The 23,919-nt window shown below is 39.5% G+C and overlaps 1 protein-coding gene across 2 annotated transcripts in view; it reads right to left on the bottom strand.

Annotated features, from left to right (window-relative positions):
- The window catches only part of APC (APC regulator of WNT signaling pathway), a 172,165-nt gene that overhangs the window by 24,455 nt on the left and 123,791 nt on the right, over positions 1-23,919 (bottom strand). The window contains exons 9-12 of one of the 2 annotated variants that reach the window (XM_065405978.1): positions 12,911-13,015; positions 6,683-6,772; positions 1,411-1,789; positions 71-166 (exon numbers count right to left, since the gene is read on the bottom strand). In XM_065405978.1, coding sequence (XP_065262050.1) covers positions 71-166; positions 1,411-1,789; positions 6,683-6,772; positions 12,911-13,015 — 670 coding nt within the window. Of the gene's footprint in view, positions 1-70; positions 178-1,410; positions 1,790-6,682; positions 6,773-12,910; positions 13,016-23,919 lie in introns of those variants that run through there. The other variant, XM_065405979.1, reaches the window with a different exon arrangement.

The raw sequence follows: 23,919 nt of genomic DNA, 5'->3' as shown, positions 1-23,919 counted from the left end.
ACAAGAAAGGAAAGTTAAAACTTCTATCAAACTTCTCAACAGCTGTATAGAGAAAAATATTTCATCTTACCAAGCTCATTCATCGCATGCCTGTGTTCTTCATCAAATGAAAGTTTCATCAGAACACACACTGCAGGACAGATCTGATGTTCAACTGGAGCTGGCCCTGTCCCCGAAAAAAGAGAACAATTAATATTGACTTGGTATATTAGAAGGGCATTATCAAAAAGATAAGCCTTACCAAGAGATTCAAAGGTTAAGGTAAATATTTAGATCACTTTTTCAGGATTTGGATCACTGAGAAAATGCAAGAGAAGACAAAAGTCACTGATCATTCTAACAAAAACAATTTCCATACTCACAGACTTACGAGACACAAATTTTAATGCTAATGAAATTAATTTCCTAATTATCTTGACAATGGCTTTGGAGTGTAGAGAGTGGGATAGGTTAGGTTTTCTGGTTGTGTTTAATAATGCAGTATCAAAAATAAAATTGTCTTGTTCCTTCTTTCTGAAGGATAATCAGCATTATCTCACACTAGGAAGCATTTGTAGTTCTAAACATTTTTGTACCAGATTTTGTCTAGGCCATAGATTGTGTTAGGATGTCATCATGAGCTCTGATTCTGCAGTCTGATCCCTGTAGTGAGATCAGATTGCATCTTGCACCAATGCCAATCCCACTGATTTCAATGGTACTTCCTGTGGGCATGAAGAACCACCAACATAGAACATATTGGAGGATCAGGGCCTGTTTTTGTAATTTCCCCTTAAATCAGAAATGCAGTTAGGGAAGTTAAAGGGTTACATAAATTTTCAAACCTATCTGAAAAAATTTCATTTTACATTGACAAGGCTGTGATTGTATGTCAGAAACATCAAACAAATATCAAACTGTGTTTTTAATAGTTGTTTGAATTAAACTGAATTGATTGGAACAAGATTGCTCTTTTTGTGCCTACCTTAACCTCCCCAACAACCAACCAAACAAGCAACCAAAACAAAACGGGATGAGAAAAAGGTAGGTTTAAAAAAAACAACAAACTTTTGTGCATTCAATGTTCAGAACATACATTAAAACAAGACAAATAGCAGTGAGCATGAATACAAATTTGTATAGCGTATACAAAAAAAATCACTGGGATTATACCTTTTATGAGATAGACAGTCAATGATTTAAAGAGCAATCTTCCACAGAGCATTTACAGACAGCACGTATTACAGATGAGACATTCTGTTTTCAGATATTACTTTGATTTTTGTTTAAAAACATTTCATATGAAAAAAGATCCTTAATTCAGGTATATTTCTACCATACCCAAAAATTCAGCTTAAAATGGAACTCTCTGTTTTAAAATTTTTGTATAATATATTGTTAGCCATTTTTAAAGCATTATGACAGACATACTTGGATTTTTGTCTTGGTCCATGCCTTGTTCATGTGCCTCCTGCCATTCCCAACATGTTTCACAGTAAGCTCGGATCTGTTCCAAAAGATGGAGTACACGGATTTCCCGTCTGCCTCGCTTATCATCAGGCTGTGAGTGAATGATGTTATGCAGTGCTGCACTGGCTCTGGCACGGGCCTCCTTACTGCCCCGAGAGTTTCCTAATAACACAGAGTCTTTATCGTTGCCATGTAAAAGCTGGATGAGGAGAGGAAGACATCCAGACTGACGCATGGCTATGCAGCTGTCTTGGGAGCTAGACATAGCTAGCAAAGTTCGTGACATGTCATCCTTATCATGAGTACCAAGCATTGACAACAAAGAATACACCATTTCCACCTGTAGGCCAAATGATTTTAAAAACACAGTTACATTTTCTAAAAAAAAGATACATCCAATTGAAATGAAGTGATGGATGATCTATAAAGCAAGAAAAAAATCCCCCTCCCCACCCCCCAATTGTGCAAGAATCTGTATCATTTTTAAAAAATAATTGCATAATTATTACTGGTTCTTTGCTGTTTAAAACATTAATTATAATGAATCCACTTGGTAGTAATGTGAATGAAACAACAGTGATATCTGATATATACTTTTGTTCATTTAGACCTCTACTGAACAGTTCTGGATTTTCATTGTACTAAAGGATTAAAACAATAGCATATTAATGAAAATGTGCTACCCAATAATGTTTTAGCCTGAGCAAGCCAGGATATGTCTACTATGAATTCTTTTTCTCTCAAACAGATATTTATCTACATGAATAATACTTTCATTTAAAGGCTGCTCTCCGATGACAAATAATTTGCTAGAGTGCAAGTTAAATATGTTTATAGAGCCATAGTTTCCAAGGCCAGAAGACCCATTGTGATCATCTAGTCTGACCTCCTGTACAGCACAGGCCATAGAACTTCCTCAAAATAACTCCTAGGACAGATCTTTTAGAAAAATATCTAATCTTGATTTTAAAATGGTCAGTGATGGATAGGGCTCTGTGTCTGTCACAGATTCTGTGATTTTCTGCGACCTTCGTGACTTCTGCAGGGGCCAATGTGGCTGACTCCAGGACCGTCCAAGCTGCTGGCTCTGGGGCCAGCTGCTCAGGTGACCCCTGGGACAGCCACACCAGCCGCTGCTCCATTAACTTAAACAGGATCAATCTCAGGCTGACAGGTCTATAATTACTGAGGTTGTCCCATTTACCCTTTTTTAAAAATTAACACAAACGTTAGCTTTTTTCCAGTTTTCTGGAACTTCCCCAATGTGTCAAGACTTATTGAAAAATCAACATTAATTGTCCAATGAGCTCCTCAGACAACTCTTTAAAAACTCTTGGATGCAAGTTATCTGAACCTGCTGATTTAAAAATGTCTAACTTCAGTAGTTTCTGTTATCCTCCTCCAGAGATACTAGTGGAATGGAAAGAGTGTAATAATCATAATATGGAGAGACTAGATCAACTGTTTCTTCCCCAAATATAGAACAGAAATATTTATTGAACACTTCTGCCTTTTTTGCATTATTATTGATAATTCTACCATTTCCATCTAGTAATGACTGATATCATTGTCAAGATTCTTTTTATTCCGAATACATTTAAAAAAACTCCTTCTTAGTGTCCTTAACTCTGCTGGCCATAGATTTCTCCTTGTGTCCCTTGGCTTCGCTTATTAATTTTCTACAGTTCCTAACTTCTGATTTATATTCATTACTGTCAACTTCCCCCTTTCTTCTATTTGTTATATAATTAAAACAAAAATTTTTTTTTTACAGCTGCTTTCATTTCCCCTCTAAACCAGTTTGGTTTTTAAACCAGCACAGCCTTCTTCTTCAATTGTGGCTTTTGGGACATCTAGTAAGGTGTTCTTAAATGAGTCCCAATTATCATTCACATTTTTCTGATTAAATTCTTTCTCCCAGATGATCTGGTTCATAATTGTTTTCAGCTGACCATATTAAAGTACCAAATATACATATTACTGGGATACCAAATTCAGAGCACCCTCGTGGATTTCACATCTAAGTATTAATTTAGGAGGGATTCTTGAGGCAGTCACATAAAAACATTAAAAACCCATGGTTTGAGAAGCTACTCATAAGCGGGCTACCCAGTTGGGACAGGGAAGAAGCAGTTGATGAGTCTCTGCAGAGTGATACATCCCATATGTACCAGCTAGACAAGAAATCAGATTTGCCAAATACTAAGTTAGATCAGATTCTCTAATCCTAGCTAAATTGCTGCAAATGGTCACAAGTTCAACAAAATATCCTATGACATACATGAGAAAATCTAACATCACTGAAGATAAGATCAAACCACTGTGTTATACAAGATGTAAAAGTTTGAGTGCGTCTTGGTAATTTATACTAGATTGAGTATTCAGAAAATCACGTATTTTACTAACACTATGATAATCAATGAAATCGCTGAAAAAGTAGACGTATTAAACATTGTAAAGTTATATGATCATATGGATCCACAAACTATTTAATATTAAATGTAAATAGATATAGAAATGTAAATAATGATAGAATCAAAACCTGACAGAGCCCGTGAGCCAGCTTTGTGACAGTACAATGGCAGGTGCCTGAGAAATGAGGTTTAGAGAGCCTCACTTTCTGGACTGGGAACAGTCAAATATGTTATGGAGTTGGCACACTTGTACTCTCAAAAGAGAATGTACTCTGCTTAATGTATGCCTCTGGGCAGACACCTGTGGCAGCAGCTTTAAAGCTTGTCTACACAGAGACGTTAGTACACAGCAAGTTAGGGTGTGAATTTACAGCACACTAGCTAGTCTACATTAACTTACTCGTCACTTTACTGTGCAGTAAGTGTCCACACAGGGAATTAGTGTGTAGTAGTTAATGTGCTGTAAATTCACACCCTAACTTGCTGTGCACTAACTTCCCTTTTAGACAAGCCCTTACGGTCTACCTCAGAGACTAGGTCCACTAGTGACCGTGGTCTAGAAGAAAAGGATTATGTAAATTTGTACAGCCTAATGCAGCACATGGCCCATCAGGGTAATCCTCTGGCGGGCCGCAAGACAGTTTGTTTACACTGACCGTCCGCAGGCACGGCCGCCTGCAACTCCCAGTGGCCACGGTTCACCGTTCCCGGCCAATGGGAGCTGCGGGAAGCAGCGGCCAGCACGTCCCCGCGGCCCGCGCCGCTTCCCACAGCACCCATTGGCTGGGAATGGCGAACTGCGGCCACTGGGAGCTGCGGGCAGCCATGCCTGCAGACTGTCAATGTAAACAACTGTCTCGCGGGCCGCCAGCAGACTACCCTGATGGGCCATGTGCGGCCCATGGGCCACAGGTTGCCTACCACTTGTCTAGTGCCTCTAGACCATTGGGTCTCAACCTATTTACCATTGTGGGCCACATATGCGACCCACAATGTGTTATGTGGGTCGCATCCAACACTAACTGTATGGCCCTGAGGACGTCACATGGGCTGCAGCTCTGTGCTGATTGGGCTGCAGGATGAGAACCACTGCTCTAAACTGTAAGCTCTCATGGCCTGCTATTAGCACAGTTTACTTAGTGGACAGCATAGTCTACAATAACTGCATAAAATAAATAATAATGTATTCACTGACATATGAGTGTTGTAAGGGTTCTCTGCAGAACTCCTCTGAAACCATGTCCCTGACATACTATGGATTCATTTTGGGAAAATCTCCCATCTCTAGATGATTTTATTTATTTATTTTAAAGAATCAACCACATAAAATTAAAGTATTGAATACTGAGACATTGGAGAGAAATAGTTTTGATGTCCAAAAATCCTACTGGTGACATTGCGTCTCTTGAAGAAGGCTCAGACATTGAGCCTTCTTCAGATATTGCTAAACTAATATTTTTAGTCCTGCTCATAGGAGCCGACTCCGTGGGTGCTGTAGGGCTGGAGCATCCACAGGGAAAAATTAGCGGGTGCTCCGCCCCCACCGGCAGCCAAGCTCCCCCTGCCCCCACTCCCTCCGCACCTCCTCCTGCCCCAAGTTCACTGCGTGCCCGCTCCTCCCCCCCTTCCAGCGCTTCCTGCCCACTGCCTAATAGCTGTTTGGCGGCACTTAGGACTTTCTGGGAGGGAGGGGGAGGAGTGGGGACACGGCGTGCTCCAGGGAGGAGGCGGTAAAGAGGCGGGGCAGGGGTGGGGACTTGGGGGAAGGAGGTGGAATTGGGGCAGGGCGAGGTGGTGGTTGAGCACCCATGGGGCAGAGGGGAAGTTGGCGCCTATGATCCTGCTGATATGGAAGCAATTTCTATCTACACTAGAAAGAAAACTGAAGGATTCAAGCTTCTCCACTTCTCCCACCCCACCTTTTTAAAAAAAATTATTCTGTATAGATTGCACTTAAAATTTCTAATACCATACTCTGTAAAGACTTAATGAAATGTTTGATGTAATCAATATATCTTTGCTACCTCTTTGGTACACAAATTGTGTGATTGATAGTAATGTTATAAATTTTTGCACTTTTAAATAATGAATATTTAATACAGAAAGTGTTTTTTCTGCCCAACACACAGTTCACAAAAAAAGGAACTCCTTAAAGTCTTTGCATTGATGTGTCTCATTTACCTGCTGCTAAGAACAAATACATGCTGGAATTCTACTTTTGGCACAAAATGAGGTCCACTTGAACCTATCTTTTCATTTCAAAAATGGAAGTGAGATTATGAAATTTTACTGCAATGCTAAATTCCCAGTTTCCTTTAATTTAACACCTCTTTAGTCAAATGAGACTGTTTCTTTCACATATTGTAACTATGTTAGTGACACAATGTTGATTTAGTAGCATCAATGGCTCAGGTCACATTTTAGAAAGTTTCTCAAAAACGACATCTATTTCAAGAATTCAGTCTTGTATGAGCAAATACCAAAAAATTGGTCTTTAGGATGGGTTCATTTTCACCAATCAACTGGATCATCTAATAACAATACAAGGTTTTAAGGTGCTCCAACAATTTCCTGCAATCAAATTTTATTCATTACAAATAATTCTACCAATGGGAATTCATATCTTCTTCTAAAATTGAAGGATTTTTAATGCATATTTTTAATAGCCTGAGAAAAACTATTAAAAAAATTAAATTCCATGAAATTAGTATGTGTGGAAAGATCATTCAGTGAATATAATAGTACTGGTAGAAACAATGAAGTTATTGTATTAGTAAAAATGTAGCGTTAGCGACCTGTGGTTTGTAATCTTCGGTTACCTTGGTACCCAGATGACTTGTCAGTCTTCGAGGAACAGAATAGGTACTCATAACACTGGCTGTTTCATGGTCCATTCGAGCAGTTGAACCCTACAAGTTTAAAGAACAATTAGGTAGCATCCAAAAGTCTTTTACTGAAGGGCCAACTGTTGACTATTTTAGTTTCAGCATTTGACCATTTAGTCATGTTTGCAATCATAATTTGTCACCCTGTGTTTTAATTAATATGTATCTGCAATACAGTTTGGAAGTTACTTACATAAAATTCACAAAGATGGCTTATTACTCATTTGTCCCTTAATTCTCTCTCAAAGCAGTTCTACAAAATTAATTCTAATTATTGAGTGAGTTTTAAAATAACTACTTTTATCAAGAGAAAGGAGAATTGAAATAAACAACAACAACCAGCAGATAAAAGCAAGAACAAGGGACTACAAACCAGACTCTGCTTTTAGGCCATTTTTTACAGAACAAGTAGGAATTCTGCATCAGTGATATTACAGATCCGGACTCTGCTTCTCACAACCCCACAAACTCAACCACTTCAGAATACAACTAGTCATTCAAAAATTGACAAGGAAAGAGATTCTGTGGGGTCAAAAAGGAAAGCTGCTAGGCAAATCTGTGGCGGATACAGTTCTGGTTTGTTGAGCGAAAAGAGGTTAAACAGTGTTTTTTAACTTTTTTATTTATTGGAGATCCTCTAGAAAAAACACTGTGGATGGGTGCCCCCTTTGGCTCTATCTGGACACCATCAAGTTGTCACCATTACTTTTTTTGTCCCCTTTGTCTCTTCCCTGTTCTTTATTCTTCTCTTTTCTTCTTCTTGTCCTATTTTTTATTTTATGTAGATTTTTTTCCTTTTTTTGGCTTCTGTGTATATATTTTTTTAAAAGTTCATTCTAGTTGTTTGCTTCTGATCCCTGATAGAGCCCTAGTTTTAAAGCTCCTTCTCCCTAAGGCATAAATGCTTTTCTTGCAGTTCAAAGGAACTCTTATACTGACCACAAGAGTCACAGCAGAGAGACGTTAGACACCCTTGCCCCTCTGGGGCTGAATATTCTGCCTCTGCAGAAATCTCAGATCGCTGCTAACCTGGACGTCAGGAAGTAGGGATCTTGTATAGTTATTGCAATTTGCTTCTGTATTACCAGTGAAAATATTAACATAATCAGTCAGCGTCAGACGTTATTGATAAGATCGAAGGACAATAATCAAAATTTTATTGTTTTAAGATATGGCTATTTTTAGCAGCTTTTAAAAATTATGGCTATTCATATAGATACAGATATTCTACAGTGAATATTAACTCTACAACTGATTTTTTACTGAAACGACTACTAAATAATTGTTTTTTAAAAGCTGGTATTTAAAACTAGAATAGGGAATTAAAATCTTAATCCCAAACCCCACCACCAGGCTAAACGTTTAATAGAACTATAGCAAATCAAATTCAAGTTTTTTATACTCTTAGCGAGCCTCTTTAGCTTTTTCTGTTCTCGAGTGGTTCCCCTCCTTCTCAGCAAACAAGTGAGAGTGATTAAAGAGAATCTGTTTAATAGAAGAGAGACATATCAAAAATATGTTGCATACTTGTACAGTGGGTACTGTGATAGAGACTTAGGCTTTGTCTGCACTAGCATTTTTGTCAGTAAAACTTTTGTCGCCCAGGAATGTGAAAAAAACACAAGTTTCACCAACAAAAGCGTCAGTGTAGACAGAGCTATGTCAATGGGAGATGCTCTCCCACCAACATAGCTACTGCTGCTCATTGGGTCGGTTTAATTATGCTGGTGGGAGATCTCTCTCCCATCAGCATAGAGCGGCCACATGGGAGACCTTACAGTGGCGCAGCTGCAGTAGTATATCTATGCGGCTGTAAGGTCTGTAGTATAGCCATAGCCTTATACCAAAACCATACCAGTATACTGCCCATCTAACTAATTCTACCCTTTAGTCATCTAAAAATTAAACTAGAATCAACTGGCTGTTATAATAATTAAGATTTGTAGGTACCTGAAGGACCTTAATGTTGGGGGGGGAAAAACAAAACCCACAAATTGTGGTGAAATCACAGATGCAAATCCTACAAGAAACATGTTATTTGACCAGATTAAGTCACATTTAAAAGCCTGCACCAGAGTAATTTAAAATGTTTTAAATGTAGGTTTTTTTTTTTTTAAATATACTAGTTTTAAAAGATTATTCAAATTAGAAACAGAGAATGAGTAAGAAGTTCTTCAGTATGATCTTAGGCCAAAATTTTCAAATATAGGTGACTAACGTTGATTACCTAAATTCTTATTTATGCACCAAAGATTGTCACAGATGCTGAGCACCCACCACTCCGCTGGCATTACGGGGAGCTATGGTGCTCAGTTTCTCTGAATATCTGACCACTGGCTAAGTGACCCCAATCCTGCAACTGATCGTGCAAAAAAATAAAAATAAATTATTTTCAAACTATTTTATTCCCTCACGATCATTTTTTCCCAAACAAAATGTTTTCTAAGACCTAATTAACAGCTGTTTTAAATGAAGCCATATTTCCTTGAAGTGCTTTATAAATTGCCAATACAGTGTAAGAAAAACAACTTAGTATTTCTACCATTTATGGACAAACAGAAAGAAAATGTTCACAACACAGTTTTGAAAAACAATTAGACAATGAACATAACAACAATACTTAGAACTTCTTAACACCTTCTATTCAAGAATCTCAAAGTGCTTTACAAACATTAATGAATTAAGTCCTACAATATACTTGTGAGGCAGGGAAGTATCATTCTCATTTTAAAAACAGGGAAAACGAACACTGATCAGATATTATGTAATGGAGCCAAGAATAGACTCTTGACTCCTCAGCCTGTGTTTTAGCAAGACCATCCCTGCCTATGGTATACAATTTGTCTGTGAATAAAAACAGTTCTACAGTACAACAGAATAAAGTGAAGTTACATATTGAATAGCAGAATAACTACTGCTCAGGTTGTAAATTCTATCAAACCCTACTTTTGGTCACATAATCTCATTGTAAAATTTGCCCCAAATTTAGATTTTACAAAAACAAGGTTTTACAAAACTTAAAAATACTTCCATAATTTTTTTAAAGTCCATCTGAAGCAGTTTTATAAACAAAAAGACCACCACTCCCCTGCAGCATTTGCCATTCAAACATTACAGAACTCTGAATTTGAATGGGGAACTAACTATAAATAAAAGTTTCAGTTGGGGTTTGTCTATACAGGAAATCTTTCCAGTTATACTGAAATAAGAGTGGCTCTTTTCAGCTTAGCTTAAATAGCTTCTAAAGCAACATAAACTAAGTCACAAAAAGTCATTCTGATTCTAGAATAAGTGTCCAGAAGGGAAATTACACTGGTATAACTATAGCAGTTTAAATTCACACCTTTCCTTATACAAGTATAACTTTTCCATATAGACAAGCCCTTATTTCCCTTGTCCAAGATGAGAGAAATTAAAAAATTAAAGAAAGTTTGTAAACAGTGAAAAGTATAGTAGACGTCTACAATTCTTTCAATTTTAATAATCCAAGGTATAATTATTAATATATGGCTAATACTATTTTTATGTTGACAGCATCTCTTTCAACTCAACTTGATTTCAAGTTGTGATCTCAGGGTTACACACTCAGTGTATTTTTTTTTTATTCAAAATGTGCCAAAAATGTTACACTATTGTTTAATTGTAATATGTGCATTCTACCCAAGAAGGTAAAAAAATGGCAAGTTGGAAACGCTAGATATTAAAGCCCATTATGGTGCAGACAGAAATAGCACACATTTTTCTATTCTGTCCCAACAATTACACCTCTACCTCGATATAACGCTGTCCTCAGGAGCAAAAAAATCTTACCGCGTTATAGGTTAAACTGCGTTATATTGAACTTGCTTTGATCCACCGGAGTGCGCAGTCCCGCCCCCCCGGAGCACTGCTTTACCGCGTTATATCCGAATTCGTGTTATATCGGGTCGCGTTATATCGAGGTAGTGGTGTATATCAACCCTGACCTGGACAGGCTATTTTCTTCAGAGCTTAGAGATAGTTAACATGCTAACTGAGTCTTTTGGCCCCTTCTACTTTGAGGTTGCCAAGAGGCCCAAATCAAACCCAATTATCTTTATTACTGGTGCACTAAGGACTTAACTGAAATCACTACTACCAAAAATAGGTAGCAACTGATTTGACAAACTGGCAAGAGTCCAAAGTTGATAACTTACATGCTTCTTGTGTAGACTCTCTTCTCTCCCCAATTCTCATGTGCACTCCTTTCCTCCACCCACCTTGCTTCAATCTCATTCTTGTGTAGCATCTTTCCCTACAATTTCCCCTTTTATTCTCCTTCCTTTTAATCTTATATTCTTTCATGCCCTTGTTGTTGTTTCATCTGTGCTTTATTTTTTCTTCCTTTATATTGTTTTCCTGTATTTTGATGCCATTTACTAATAAAGCAGTGAAATTCATCAAAATCCTACAGACAGGTTGCAAAAAATCAAGATTTTAGTAAAGTTCATTTTGCTGTCAGCACAGTACAGCAGAGCAGAGGATGTGAGGTGGTACAGAAGAGAACATGACTGAGTCCTGAAAAATACTGTCCCCAATGGGCAAATTGTCAATTCGCATTGCTCATCTTACTGCAAAACTAGCTAGCCCCAAACAATTAGGTTGATTTTTTTTTTACACTCTATTTAATCCTCATTGCTCAAGGATACAAGGTGGATTGATCTGGGTTCCCAGAAATAAAACACTAGTGCCCAATCCATTAAGCCTCCTTTTCCTACCCTTGCACTAAAAGTAAATAATCCCCTTATGTCTCATAGCAGCACAAATTCAGATCCCACAGCCATAGTATTTTCCTCCTGTAGCTTGATATTAACTCAAAACTGCTCAAATTCTATGCCCAAAACATCAAAGTAAGAGAGCTACTCCTTAATGGATATGATTCTTCCTGGGTACAAGACAGGCACTCCTTTCCTCCCCCTCCAAAAAATCTCTCTTGTGCAAAATAACTTCCCATTCACACGAGAAAGAACATGTGGCCACAATGCATGAATTATTTAAACATGCTTTCAGCCCAAAAGCATCACTGAACTATTTTTTCTCCTTTAGAATAATGCTGTCATCAGGATTAGAGTAGGGGCCTCAGGCAACTGCTCAGATGTAGCAAAGAGAATTGGATTCCAAACTGTGATCAAATATATCTTAATAGAAAAATTAGGGACTGTGCTTAATGTTTAATCTAATCAAATATTTGACCCATACCACAGACATAATCCTTCTCACAAATCATTGTGTGTACGATGCTTTAAAAGAGTTTGAAATAATTCCACAAACACAAAGTAACAAACAGAAAAATCTTACATATGAATTGCACTGTCAAATTATTGTTTGAGGTTATGAGAATCTGAATTACTAAAATGAAAGTCTGAGCAATACTTGGAGATAATGAAGCAAGTGGTATTACAGCACAGTAAAATAAATCAATAATTAAATTATTTAGTCAAAGAAAACTATCCCTACTCTTGATGAATATTAAAGAAATTTACATTTAAAGAATTTAGTGTAGTCTTATATTTCACCCCATAATATATTTCAGTATTAAAGGAATAGCAATGACAAATATGAAATGAGCATGTACATAACCCTTCAGCACACATGCAGGAGGTTACCTCTGATGAGATTTTTGGTTCCAGGGGTTTATGTAATGCATTTAACTAAGAAACAGGAATTATTTGTAATTACAATAATATTTGTAATTATTTATAATGAGAAACTTGTCACTTAATTTTTTAAATAGTGGTGTTTTCAGTGATCATTTCTGAACTGAAATTTTTGAGTAAATTCCATCATTAAATCATAACAAACACAAATACCTACAAATAGGAAAAAATCATTTTTTCTATGAAACTATTTGCTTATCCCCGCTTAAACGTATCCATGTTAACCATTTTAAACAAAAGAAAATAGAGTCTTGTGTTATGGAATATTTAAATATTCCATCTCATTAAAATATCCTTTGTAACAGCTTTGAGAGCTTTCTTCCCTCCCAACGGAAATAAAGAAAAATGTCAGCCTTTTCAGAATTAATACATCTGAAGAAATCCATTGAAGCACAATTACATAGCTACAGCAGAATTTCCAGATCACACCCATAAAAGCGACATATTTTTTATATTTAAAAATGTTACCAATAAGTATTTACTTTACCTGACCACTACCAGTAGTTGCCATGCTGATTTCTGCTGCTCCTTGACCTTCATTCTGCCTCTCTGCTTCATGTGAGCCTGAATCATGCTTGCTTTGAGGTGCCCTCTGTTAATGCAAGAGTTTATGGCATTACATATAGAAATGGAGTACACTTTATCAGTCAAAGCTTTCTAAGCTGTGAATGCATCAATGTCGTAGCTTCACAAAGCCATTGAACTGTGCTTTGTATTTCATAACCTCTAGCCTCAATAATTAGCAGCTGAGACTGACTGTCTTAGCGAAATTGCAAGATGAAAGTGAAGCATGTCCTCTGAGGATTATAGCCCTGTAAGACAAAGGATTTGCTGTGAGACACAGAAACACCATCCTCCACCAGCTGTGCTCACATCACTATCAGAAGTATAACAGAATTGGAGCAAACAACTGTCTCCTCTGCAATGTCACACAATCTATGCATTTACTGGAGGCTAAGGCTAGTACAGTTAAATTATTACTTAAACTTCACAACCAAATACAAACACTTTCTGGGTGGATAGAATGATACACAGACAGTATATCTATACCATACTAAAGGAATCCACATTTTATTGTTAATGTGAGCAACACAAGTGTATCCGTCTTAATGTGAACAAAGCTTTAACGATATGCTCATACCAAACCTAATCACTGTATACCAAAATAAATACAAATGATGTAGAAAACCTGGTGAAAACTGCTTTATGGAAGTAAAATCTTCCTCTGTTTAACTAATGAAAACTAGATTCTTGTCACTACCACTTAGAGTGATCAGAAGATGATGATCAAAATTAGAATTGTAAATAGAGTAAAAGCTGTGTTATCCGGCACTTTACCAACCAGAAAACTCTAGAAACCGACATTTCGGGTTGCTAATGCCACGGCCACGGGGGCTCCATACACCGCCCCTGCCCCGAGCGCTGGTTCCGCAGCTCCCATTGGCCTGGCCGCGCCTCTGCCTAGGAGCAGTAGGGACATGTTGCTGCTTGTTGGGAGCCGCCCAAGGTGAGCGTCCCCCGGATCCAGCACCCCGAAAGCCGTCTTGCACCCCAACCCCCGCCCCGAGTCCCTTCCCGCACCCAAACTCCCTCCTGGAGTCCACGCCCCGTGCCCCCTGCCGCACCGCAACCCCCAGCCCTGAGTCCCCTCCCGCACCCAAACTCTTAGTTAACCGGAATTTTTGGTAGTCCCTCTAAGGGCTTGTCTACATAATGCTTTAGTCTGCACCAGAGGGGTGTAAATTTTAGCCCGCATTAGTGTGTCGCAAACTAACTGGTTCACATGGACCCTAAATAACAGGTTTCAGAGTAGCAGCCGTGTTAGTCTGTATCCTCAAAAATAACAGGAGTACTTGTGGCACCTTAGAGACTAAAGTTTTTTTTTTTTTCTCTTACTTAATTGGCCTCTCAGACTTGGTAAGACAACTCCCACCTGTTCATGCTCTCTGTATGTGTGTATATATATCTCCTCAATATATGTTTCACTCTATATGCATCCGAAGAAGTGGGTTGTAGCCCACGAAAGCTTATGCTCTAATAAATTTGTTAGTCTCTAAGGTGCCACAAGTACTCCTGTTATTTTTATGGACCCTAAAGTTCCCTAGTGCAGTGGTCTCCAAACTTTTTTGATCGCGCACCCCTATCAGTAAAAATTTTTTGAGCACGCACCCCCTGTCGCACCGGCTTTACCATTTTTGCCAAAGCAAAAAAAAAAAAAAAAAAGACGCTTGGACTCCCGCCCGAACTGACGAAGTGCAAAAAAAAAAAAAAAAAAAAAAAAAAAAGCGCTCCTCCTGCCGCGCACCCCCAAGGATCCTCTTGCGCACCCCCTGGGGTGCACTCACCCCACTTTGGAGACCACTGCCCTAGTGCATGTTAACATACAGTATATTTATACCATACTAAAGGAATCCTTTCACATTTTAATTATCATTGATCTCCCTATTGTGGATTCGCTCTCTTATGGCATGCCTTCTTGGTAGCAGACCCTTTAAATTTGGGGAGAAGCTGCTGAAGCTCAAAAGTGGCCATTTTACATGTGACTATTGCAGGCTGCACCTGGGTTAATATCAGTATTACCACCCCCAAACACTGAAAAAAAAATCCCGAGTCAACCTCCAAAAAACATAATTAAAATAAAAGATTAAATCATTTTTAATCTGTCTGATTCCTGAACTTCCCCTACCCACCAATATGTGTGTGAGACAATCACAATGTTGTCAAGTCTCCCCAGTTTATAGCAAGTAAGAAGATTCTGGCCCCCAGTACAAGAACTCTGGCTAGAGCAGAGGTGGGCAAACTATGGCCCGTGGGACCGTCCTGCCCGGCTTTTGAGCTCCCGGCCGGGCAGTGCGGCTGCCAGACATGCTGCTCTGAGTATGGTAAGGGGGCGGGGAGTGGGGGGGGGTTGGATAAGGGGCAGGAGGTCCCGGGGGGCAGTCTAGGGGACAGGGAGCAGGGGGCGGTTGGATGGGGCGGAGGTTCGGGGGGGGCGGTCCGAGGATGGGAAACGGGGGGGTTGGATAGGCGTGGGTGTGGATAGGGGTCGGGCAGTTAGGGGACAGAGAGCGGGAGGGGGGGTTTGGAGTGGGGTCCCAGGAGGGGGGCAGTCAGGGCGCGGGGGTCCCGAGAGGGGGCGATCAGGGGACAAGCAGCAGGAGGGGTTGGATGGGTCGGGAGTTCTGAGGGGGGCAGTCAGGGGGCAGGAAGTGGGAGGGAGCGGATAGGGGGCGGGGGTCAGGCTGTTTGGGGAGGCACAGCCTTCCCTACCCAGCCCTCCATACAGTTTTGGAACCCCAATGTGGCCCTCAGGCCAAAACGTTTGCCCACCCCTGGGCTAGAGGATCCAACTGACACTGGGGCCCCGTTGGGCTAGGCATTGTACAAACAAAGAGTAAGAAATAGCTCCTGCCTCGAAGAGTTTACAGTCTAGAACAAAGCATGGTGATGAGTTTGACAAGTGGGAGCTGGAACTGGGACTCAAATATCCATTAGATGGGAACAACTTTTAATCTCTGCTGAAGTGGGCAAGATTTAGACTGATGACCTATGGGTGAAAACCTTTATTGCTCATTAGCTATGCCCTGAGACAGTTGGTGAGAATGAGCCTTGCTTTCTGGAAAGATAAGTTTATTAAATCAAGTTCTGACTTTTTTGGAACCTACCCAGGCTCCCTGGGTCTTCCACACTTTGAACACATGGCAAAATTTCATACACTTGCTCCGTAGCTCAACCACATTCTCAGTCTGCTACACCTTGTTCTTAAAGGGACAGCTTGCATTAACCAAAAACACACACAAAATGCAACAGTAAAACAAATATTAACGAAACATCCAAATTCACTTCTAAACATGTTCTACAACATCTCCTTCCAGATGATGTCATGATATCCTCTCACACTGAGGATACCCCTGCAGAGGAGGGGACCCCAGTTAATAGGAAGAAACAAGAGATAGTAATGGGGGATCTGATTATTAGAAATATTGTGATGACCAAGAGAATTGCACAGTGAACTGCCTGCCAGGTATGAAGGTTGTGAACCTCTTGAGATATCTAGACAGACTTATGTGCAATGCTCAGGAGCAGCCAGTGGTCACGTAGGTATCAATGACACAGGGGAGGTAATAGAGAGGTCCTCAATGCCAATTTTATGCTGCTAGGTAAGAGATTAAAGTCCAGGAAATCCATGGTAGCATTCTCTGAAATCCTTCCAGTTCCATGCACAAGGCTAGATAAACAGGCAGAACTGCAGGATTTCAATGAGTGAACGAGATGATGGTGTTGTGAAGAAGGATTTAGGTTTATTAGGACCGGGGGAAACTTTTGGGAAAGGAGGACCCTATACTGGAAGGATGATCTCCACCTAAGCCAAAACAGAACCGGAATGCTGGTATGTAAAATTAAAAAGGTCAGAGAAGTTTATAAACTAAGGGCTGGGGGAAAGCTGACCGGTGCAGAGAAGCACAGAGTCTGGACAGACACATCCCTCAGGGGAGGATTTATTAAAGGGGAAAAACTATATCCTAATAAAGAGGAAAGGATAGAAGTTGATAAAGTATGGGTAGGAACTGAAGAGAAACAGTTAAATGAAAAAGGGTCCCATTCAATTACATCACATGAAGGTAGACAACTCAATATTGACAAAATTTTATAAGTGCTTGTATACAAATGCTAGATGCCTAAATACTAAGATGGGTGAACTTGAATGCCTGGTATTAAATGACGATATTGATATAATAGGCATCACAGAAATTTGGTGTAGTGATGATAATCAATAGGACACGGTAATACCAGGGTATAAAATATATAGGAATGAGAGTCACGCTGGTGGGGGAATGGCACAATATGTGAAATAGCATAGAGTCAAATATAGTAAAAATCTTAAATGAATTAAATGGTACTATAGAATCTCTATGGATAGAATTGCCATGCTTGAATAATAAGAATATAACAGTAGGAATACACTACCAACCACCTGACCAGGATGGTGGCTGCTGACAGTGAAATGCTCAGGGAGATTAGAGAGGCTACAAAAACAGAAAACCCCATTAATAATGGGGGATTTCAACTATTCCCATATTAACCTCGTACACATCACCTCAGGGCAGGATGCAGGGATAAAATTTCTAGACACCAATAATGACTGCTTATTAGAGCAGCTAGTCCAAGAACCTACAAGGGGAGGCAATTCTTGATTTAGTCGTAAGTGGTGCACAGGATCTGGTCTAAGAGGTGAATATAGCTGAAGCGCTTGGTAATAGCATCCATAATGTAATTAAGTTTAACATCCTTGTAGGGGGCAATATACAAAGAAACCTACCACAATAGCAATTAACATCAAAAAGAGGAACTACACAAAAATGAGGAAACCAGTTAAATGGAAATTAAAAGGAACAGCCCAAGGATGAAATGCCTATAAATTCCTTCGAGACTATTTATAGAAGCTCAGATTAAATGTATACACAACAAAACAAACAACAGTAAGAGAACCTAAACAGCAGAGTAAAAGAGGTGGTTAGAGGCAAAAAGACACCCTTTACAAACTAAGCCAAATCCTACTGAGGAAAAGAGAAAGCAACATAAACTCTGTCAAGTCATGTATAATTAGGCAGGCCAAAAGAGAATTTGAAAAGCAGCTCACAAAAGAGACAAAAACTAACAGCAAAAACTTTTTTAAGTACATCAAAAACAGGAAGCCTGCCAAAAAGTCAGTAGGGCCACTGGATGATCAAGGTGCTAAAGGAGCTAACTTAAAAAAATTAAGGGAATTAGTTAGGAAAGTGGACTGGACTGAAGAACTCAAGGATCTGAATGTGGAGGAGGCTTGGAATTACTTTAAGTCAAAGTTACAGACACTATCTGAAGCTTGCATTCCAAGCAAGGGGGAAAAATTCATGGGGAAGGGTTTCAAGGTGGATGAAGATGAGCAAGCATCTCAAACATGTGATTAAGAGAAAGCAGAACACCTATAAGGAATGGAAGATGGCAGGGATCAGCAGGGAAAGCTACCTCTTGGAGGTCAGAAAGTGTAGAGATAAAGTGAGAACTGCCAAAAGCTAACCAGAGTTTGAGCTTGCAAAGGGAATTAAAACCAGCAGTAAAAGGTTTTATAGTAGGGCTATCAAGCGATTAAAAAAATTAATTGCGATTAATCGCGCTGTTAAATAATAATAGAATACTATTTATATAAATATTTTGGATGTTTTCCACATTTTTGAATATATTGAATTCAATTACAACACAGAATACAAAGTGTAGAGTGCTCACTTTATATTTTTTTATTATAAATATTTGCACTGTAAAAATAAAAAATAACATTTTTCAGTTCACTTAATACAAGTATTGTAGTGCAATCTCTTTATCATGAAAGTTGAACTTAACAAACGTAGAATTATGTACAAAAAATAACTGCATTCAAAAATAAAATAATTTAAAACTTGAGAGCCTACAAGTCCACTCAGTCCTACTTCTTGTTCAGCCAATTGCTCAGACAAACAAGTTTGGTTACAATTTGCAGGAGATAATGCTGCCCACTTCTTGTTTACAATGTCACCTGAAAGTGAGAACAGGCATTCACATGGCACTGTTGTAGCCGGCATTGCAAGATATTTATATGGCAGATGCGCTGAAGATTCATATGCCCCTTCGTGCTTCAACCAGCATTCCAGAGGACATGCGTCCATGCTGATGATGGGTTCTGCTCAATAACGATCCAAAGCAGTGAAGACCAACACATATTCATTTTCATCATCTGAGACAGATGCCACCAGCTGAAGGTTGATTTTCTTTTTTGGTGGTTCGGGTTCTGTAGTTTCCACATCGGAGTGTTGCTCTTAACATTTCTGAAAGCATGCTCCACACCTCATCCCTCTCAGATTTTGGAAGGCAATTCAGATTCTTAAATCTTGGGTCGAGTGCTGTAGCTATCTTTAGAGACCTCACATTGGTACCTTCTTCACGTTTTGTCAGATCTGCTGTGAAAGTGTTCTTAAAATGAACAACATGTGCTGGGTCATCATCCAAGACTGCTATAACATGAATATATGACAGAATGCGGGTAAAACAGAGCAGGAGACATACAATTCTCTCCCAAGGAGTTCTGTCACAAATTTAATTAACACATTTTTTTAATGAGCGTCATCAGCATGGAAGCATGGAATGGTGGCCAAAGCATGAAGGGGCATGTGAATGTTTAGCATATCTGACACGTAAATACCTTGCAATGCTGGCTACAAAACTGTCATGTGAACGTCTGTTCTCACTTGCAGGTGACAATGTAATTAAGAAGTGGCAAGCATTATCTCCCATAAATATAAACAAACTTGTTTCTCTTAATAATTGGCTGAACAAGAAGTAGGACTGAGTGGACCTGTAGTCTCTAAAGTTTTACATTGTTTTGTTTTTGAGTGCAGTTATGTAACAAAAAAAATCTATATTTGTAAGTTGCGCTTTCACAATAAAGAGATTGCACTATCATACATGTATGAGGTAATTGAAAAATACTATTTCTTTTATCATTTTTACAGTGCAAATATTTGTAATAAAAATAATATAAAGTGAGCACTGTACACTTTGTATTCTGTGTTGTAATTGAAATCAATATATTTGAAAATGTAGAAAAACATCCAAAATATTTAATAAATTTCAATTGGTATTCTATTGTTTAACAGTGTGATTAAAACTGCAATTAATCGCGATTCATTTTTTAAATCGTGATTAATTTTTTTGAGTTAATTCCATGAGTTAACTGCGATTATAGCTATATAAACGAGAAGAAAACAAGAAAAGAAGTGGGACCACTAAGGACTGAGGATGGGGTGGAGATTAAAGATTATTTAGGCATGGCCCAACATATAAACAAATACTTTTCCTCAGTTTTTAATTAGGTCAATGAAGAGTTTAGGGGTAGTGGCAGAGTGGCTAATGGCTATGAAGTATGGAGGTAGAAATTACCACATCCAAGGTGGAAGTTAAATTCAAACAGTTTAATGGTACTAAATCAGGAGGCCTAGATAATCTCCATCCAAGAATATTAAAAAAAATGGCACATGAAATTGTAAACCCACTAGCAAGTATTTTTAATGAATTTGTAAACTCGGAGGTCGTACCCTTTGATTGGAGAATTGATAATACAGTTCCTATTTTTAAGAAAGAGAAAAAAAAGTGATCCAGGAAACTACACGCCTGTTAGTTTGACCTCAATTGTATGCAATGTCTTGGAAGAAACTTTGAAAGAGAAAGTAGTTAAGGTTATAGAGGTGAATGGTAATCAGGATAAAACATAACATGGCTTTACAAAAGGTAGATCGTGCCAGACCAAACTGATCTCCTTCTTTCAGAAGATAACTGATTTTTTTAGACAAAGGAAATGCAGTAGATCTAATCTACCTGGATTTCTGCATAGCATTTGATACAGTTCCACATGGGAAATTATTAGTTAAATTGGAGAAGATGGGGATTTATATTAGAATTGAAAGGTGGATAAGGAACTGGTTAAAGGGAAGACTACAACTGGTCATACTGACAGGTACACTGTAAGGCTGGAGGGAGGTTACTAGTGGAATTCCTCAGGGATTGGTTTTGGGACCAATCTTATTTAACATTTTTATTACTGACATTGGCACAAAAAGTGGGAGTATTCTAATAAAATTTGCAGATGACACAAAGTTGGGTGGTATTGCCAGTACAGAGGAGGACCAGAATATCCTACAAGAAGATCTGGATGACCTTGTAAACTGGAGGAATAGAAATGGGATGAAATTTAACAGTGCAAAGTCATGCATTTAGGGACTAACACAAGAATTTTTGCTATATACTGGAGACTTATCAGTCGGAAGCAACAGGGGAAGAGAAAGATCTGAATGTATTGGTTGATCATAGGATGACTATGAGCCACCAATGTGATGTGGCCGTGAAAAAAGCTAATGCAGTCCTAGGATGCATTAGGCGAGGTATTTCTGGTAGAGACCTGGAAGTGTTAGTACCATTATACAAGGCACTGCTGAGACCGCATCTAGAATACTGTGTGCAATTCTGGTCTCCCATGTTTAAGAAAGATGAATTCAAACTGATACAGGTGCAGAGAAGGGCCACTAGAATTATTCGAGGAAAGGAAAACCTACCTTATGAGAAGAGACTCTTGTAGGGAGGATCAAGAGAAGGATCTTGGCTTGTTTAGCCTAACAAAAAGACAGCTGAGGGGAGATATGATTGCTCTCTATAAATACAGAGTAAAAAATACCAGGGATACCATCAATATGTTTAGGATCAAAATTAGGCAAAGGGTTCTAACCATCAGAGGAGTGAAGTTCTGGAACAGCCTTCTAAGGGGAGCAGTAGGGACAAAAAACCTAAATGGCTTCAGACTGAGCTTGATAAGTTTTTGGAGGGGATGGTATGATGGGACTGCCTACGATGGTCTGTGGCCCATCGGCGACTGCCAGTAGCAAAAATCCCCAACAGCTGGAGATGGGACTCTATATGGGGAGGGCTCTTAGTTATTATAGAGAATTCTTTCCCAGGTATCTGCCTGGTGGGTCTTGCCCACATGCTCAGGGTTTAACTGATTGCCATATCTGGGGTTGGGAAGGAATTTTCCCTCAGATCAGATTGGCAGAGACCGGGGGAGGATTTTCGCCTTCCTCTGCAGCATGGGGCATGAGTCACTTGCAGGTTTAAACTAGTGTAACTTGAAGTCTTTAAACCATTATTTGAGGACTTCAGTAACTCAGCCAGGACCTAGGAGTTTATTTACAGGAGTGGGTGGGTGAGGTTCTGCGGTCTGAAATGTGCAGGTCGGACTAGATCAGGGGTTCTCAAACTTCATTGCACCGCGACTCCCTTCTGACAACAAAAAATACTATACAACCCCAGGAGCCTGAGACCGCCCAAGTCCCACCATCCCTGGTAGGAAAGGGGTAAAAGCTGAAGCCTAAAGGCTTCAGACCCAGTCAGGGGGCCTGTAACCTGAGCCCCACGGCCAGAGCTGAAACCCTTGGGCTTTGGCTTTGGCCCTAGGCAGTAGGGCTTGGGCTTCGGCCCCGAGCCCCTGCAAGTTTAAGCCAGCCCTGGCAACCCCATTAAAATGGGATCCTGACCCACAGTTTGAGAACCACTGAACTAGATGATCGTGATGGTCTTGTCTGACCTTAAAGTCTATGAGTCTAACTTCTGTTGGTGAGAAAGACAAGCTTTGGAGCTTACACAGAGTTCTCCTTCAGGTCTGGGCAATGCACTCAGAGTGTCACAGCTAAATACAGATTGTTTAGCCTAAGTAGTTAATACATATTTAATGGGATCATTCTAGGTGACCGGTCCAGTAAACACCTCTCCAGTCACAGGGAGGGAAAAGAGAGGGGTGTGGGTGTGAGTTAGTGAGTTACAGATTGTTGTAATAAGCCATTAATCCAGTGTCTCTATTCAGTTCATGATTTTTAGTGTCTAGCAAAGTTATGAATTTAAGCTCCCATGCTCATCTTTTGAAGGCGTTGTGCAGGTTTCCTTTGAGGATGAGGACTGAGAGGTCAAAAATATAGACTGATCGCTTTGTGAAAGATGATGTGTTTTTGTCTTTTATTATTTTTCTCTGAGAGTTCATCTGAGAGCATAGTGATTGTCTCATTTCACCCACATAGTTGTTACTTGGGCATTTAATGCACTGGATGAGGTACTCCATATGTTATGATAGGCATGCGTGGACCCATGGATCTTGAAAGGTGTGTCACCCAGACACCCTGAAAGAACCTGCTTCAATATAGAAATAAACCCCCCTCCCCGACTCCACACCCCTATTTGTCACCCAACACCCCACACTGGAGCCCATATAAGGTATCATTAAACAATTACAACCCATACTCAATGAGGACCACATCCTGAAAAAAGTCTTTCCAGACCCCCCTCTTCTGGCCTTCATACAACCCTCCAAACTCTCCTAGTTCATCATCAGAAGCAAATTCTCCACAGACCAGGACACACCAACTCAAAACAGCACCAGACCCTGCCAGAACAACAGATCCAAAATCTGTAGACATATCTCCACTGCTACAATGATCAACACCCCCACAACACGCCTTTCAAGATCCAGGGGTCAGACACATGGCTATCACAACATGTGGTATACCTCATCCAGTGCGCTAAAGAAAGGTTCCAGAGGCATTCCTGGCAATTACAGGCTGGTAAGTCTATCTTTAGTACCAGGCAAATTGGTTGAAACTATAGTAAAGAACAGAATTATCAGACACATAGAGGAAAACAATATGTTGGGGAAAAGTTAACAGCTTTTGAAAAGGGAAATCATGCCTCACCACCTATTAGAATTCAGTGATCCAGTGCTTAGCCAGTGACTTCTACCAGTTCAATGGTTTGACTCTCTTTAAAACTTTGGCAGCACAGTGTACTGCTTAATATTTTATTTATTTAATTTAAATTACACCTCTACCTCGATATAACGCTGTCCTTGGGAGCCAAAAAATCTTACCGCGTTATAGGTGAAACCGC

Source organism: Emys orbicularis, chromosome 6, assembly GCF_028017835.1.
Source record: "Emys orbicularis isolate rEmyOrb1 chromosome 6, rEmyOrb1.hap1, whole genome shotgun sequence".
Classification (NCBI taxonomy): domain Eukaryota; kingdom Metazoa; phylum Chordata; order Testudines; family Emydidae; genus Emys; species Emys orbicularis.
This window is presented reverse-complemented; position numbering and strand designations above follow the sequence as displayed.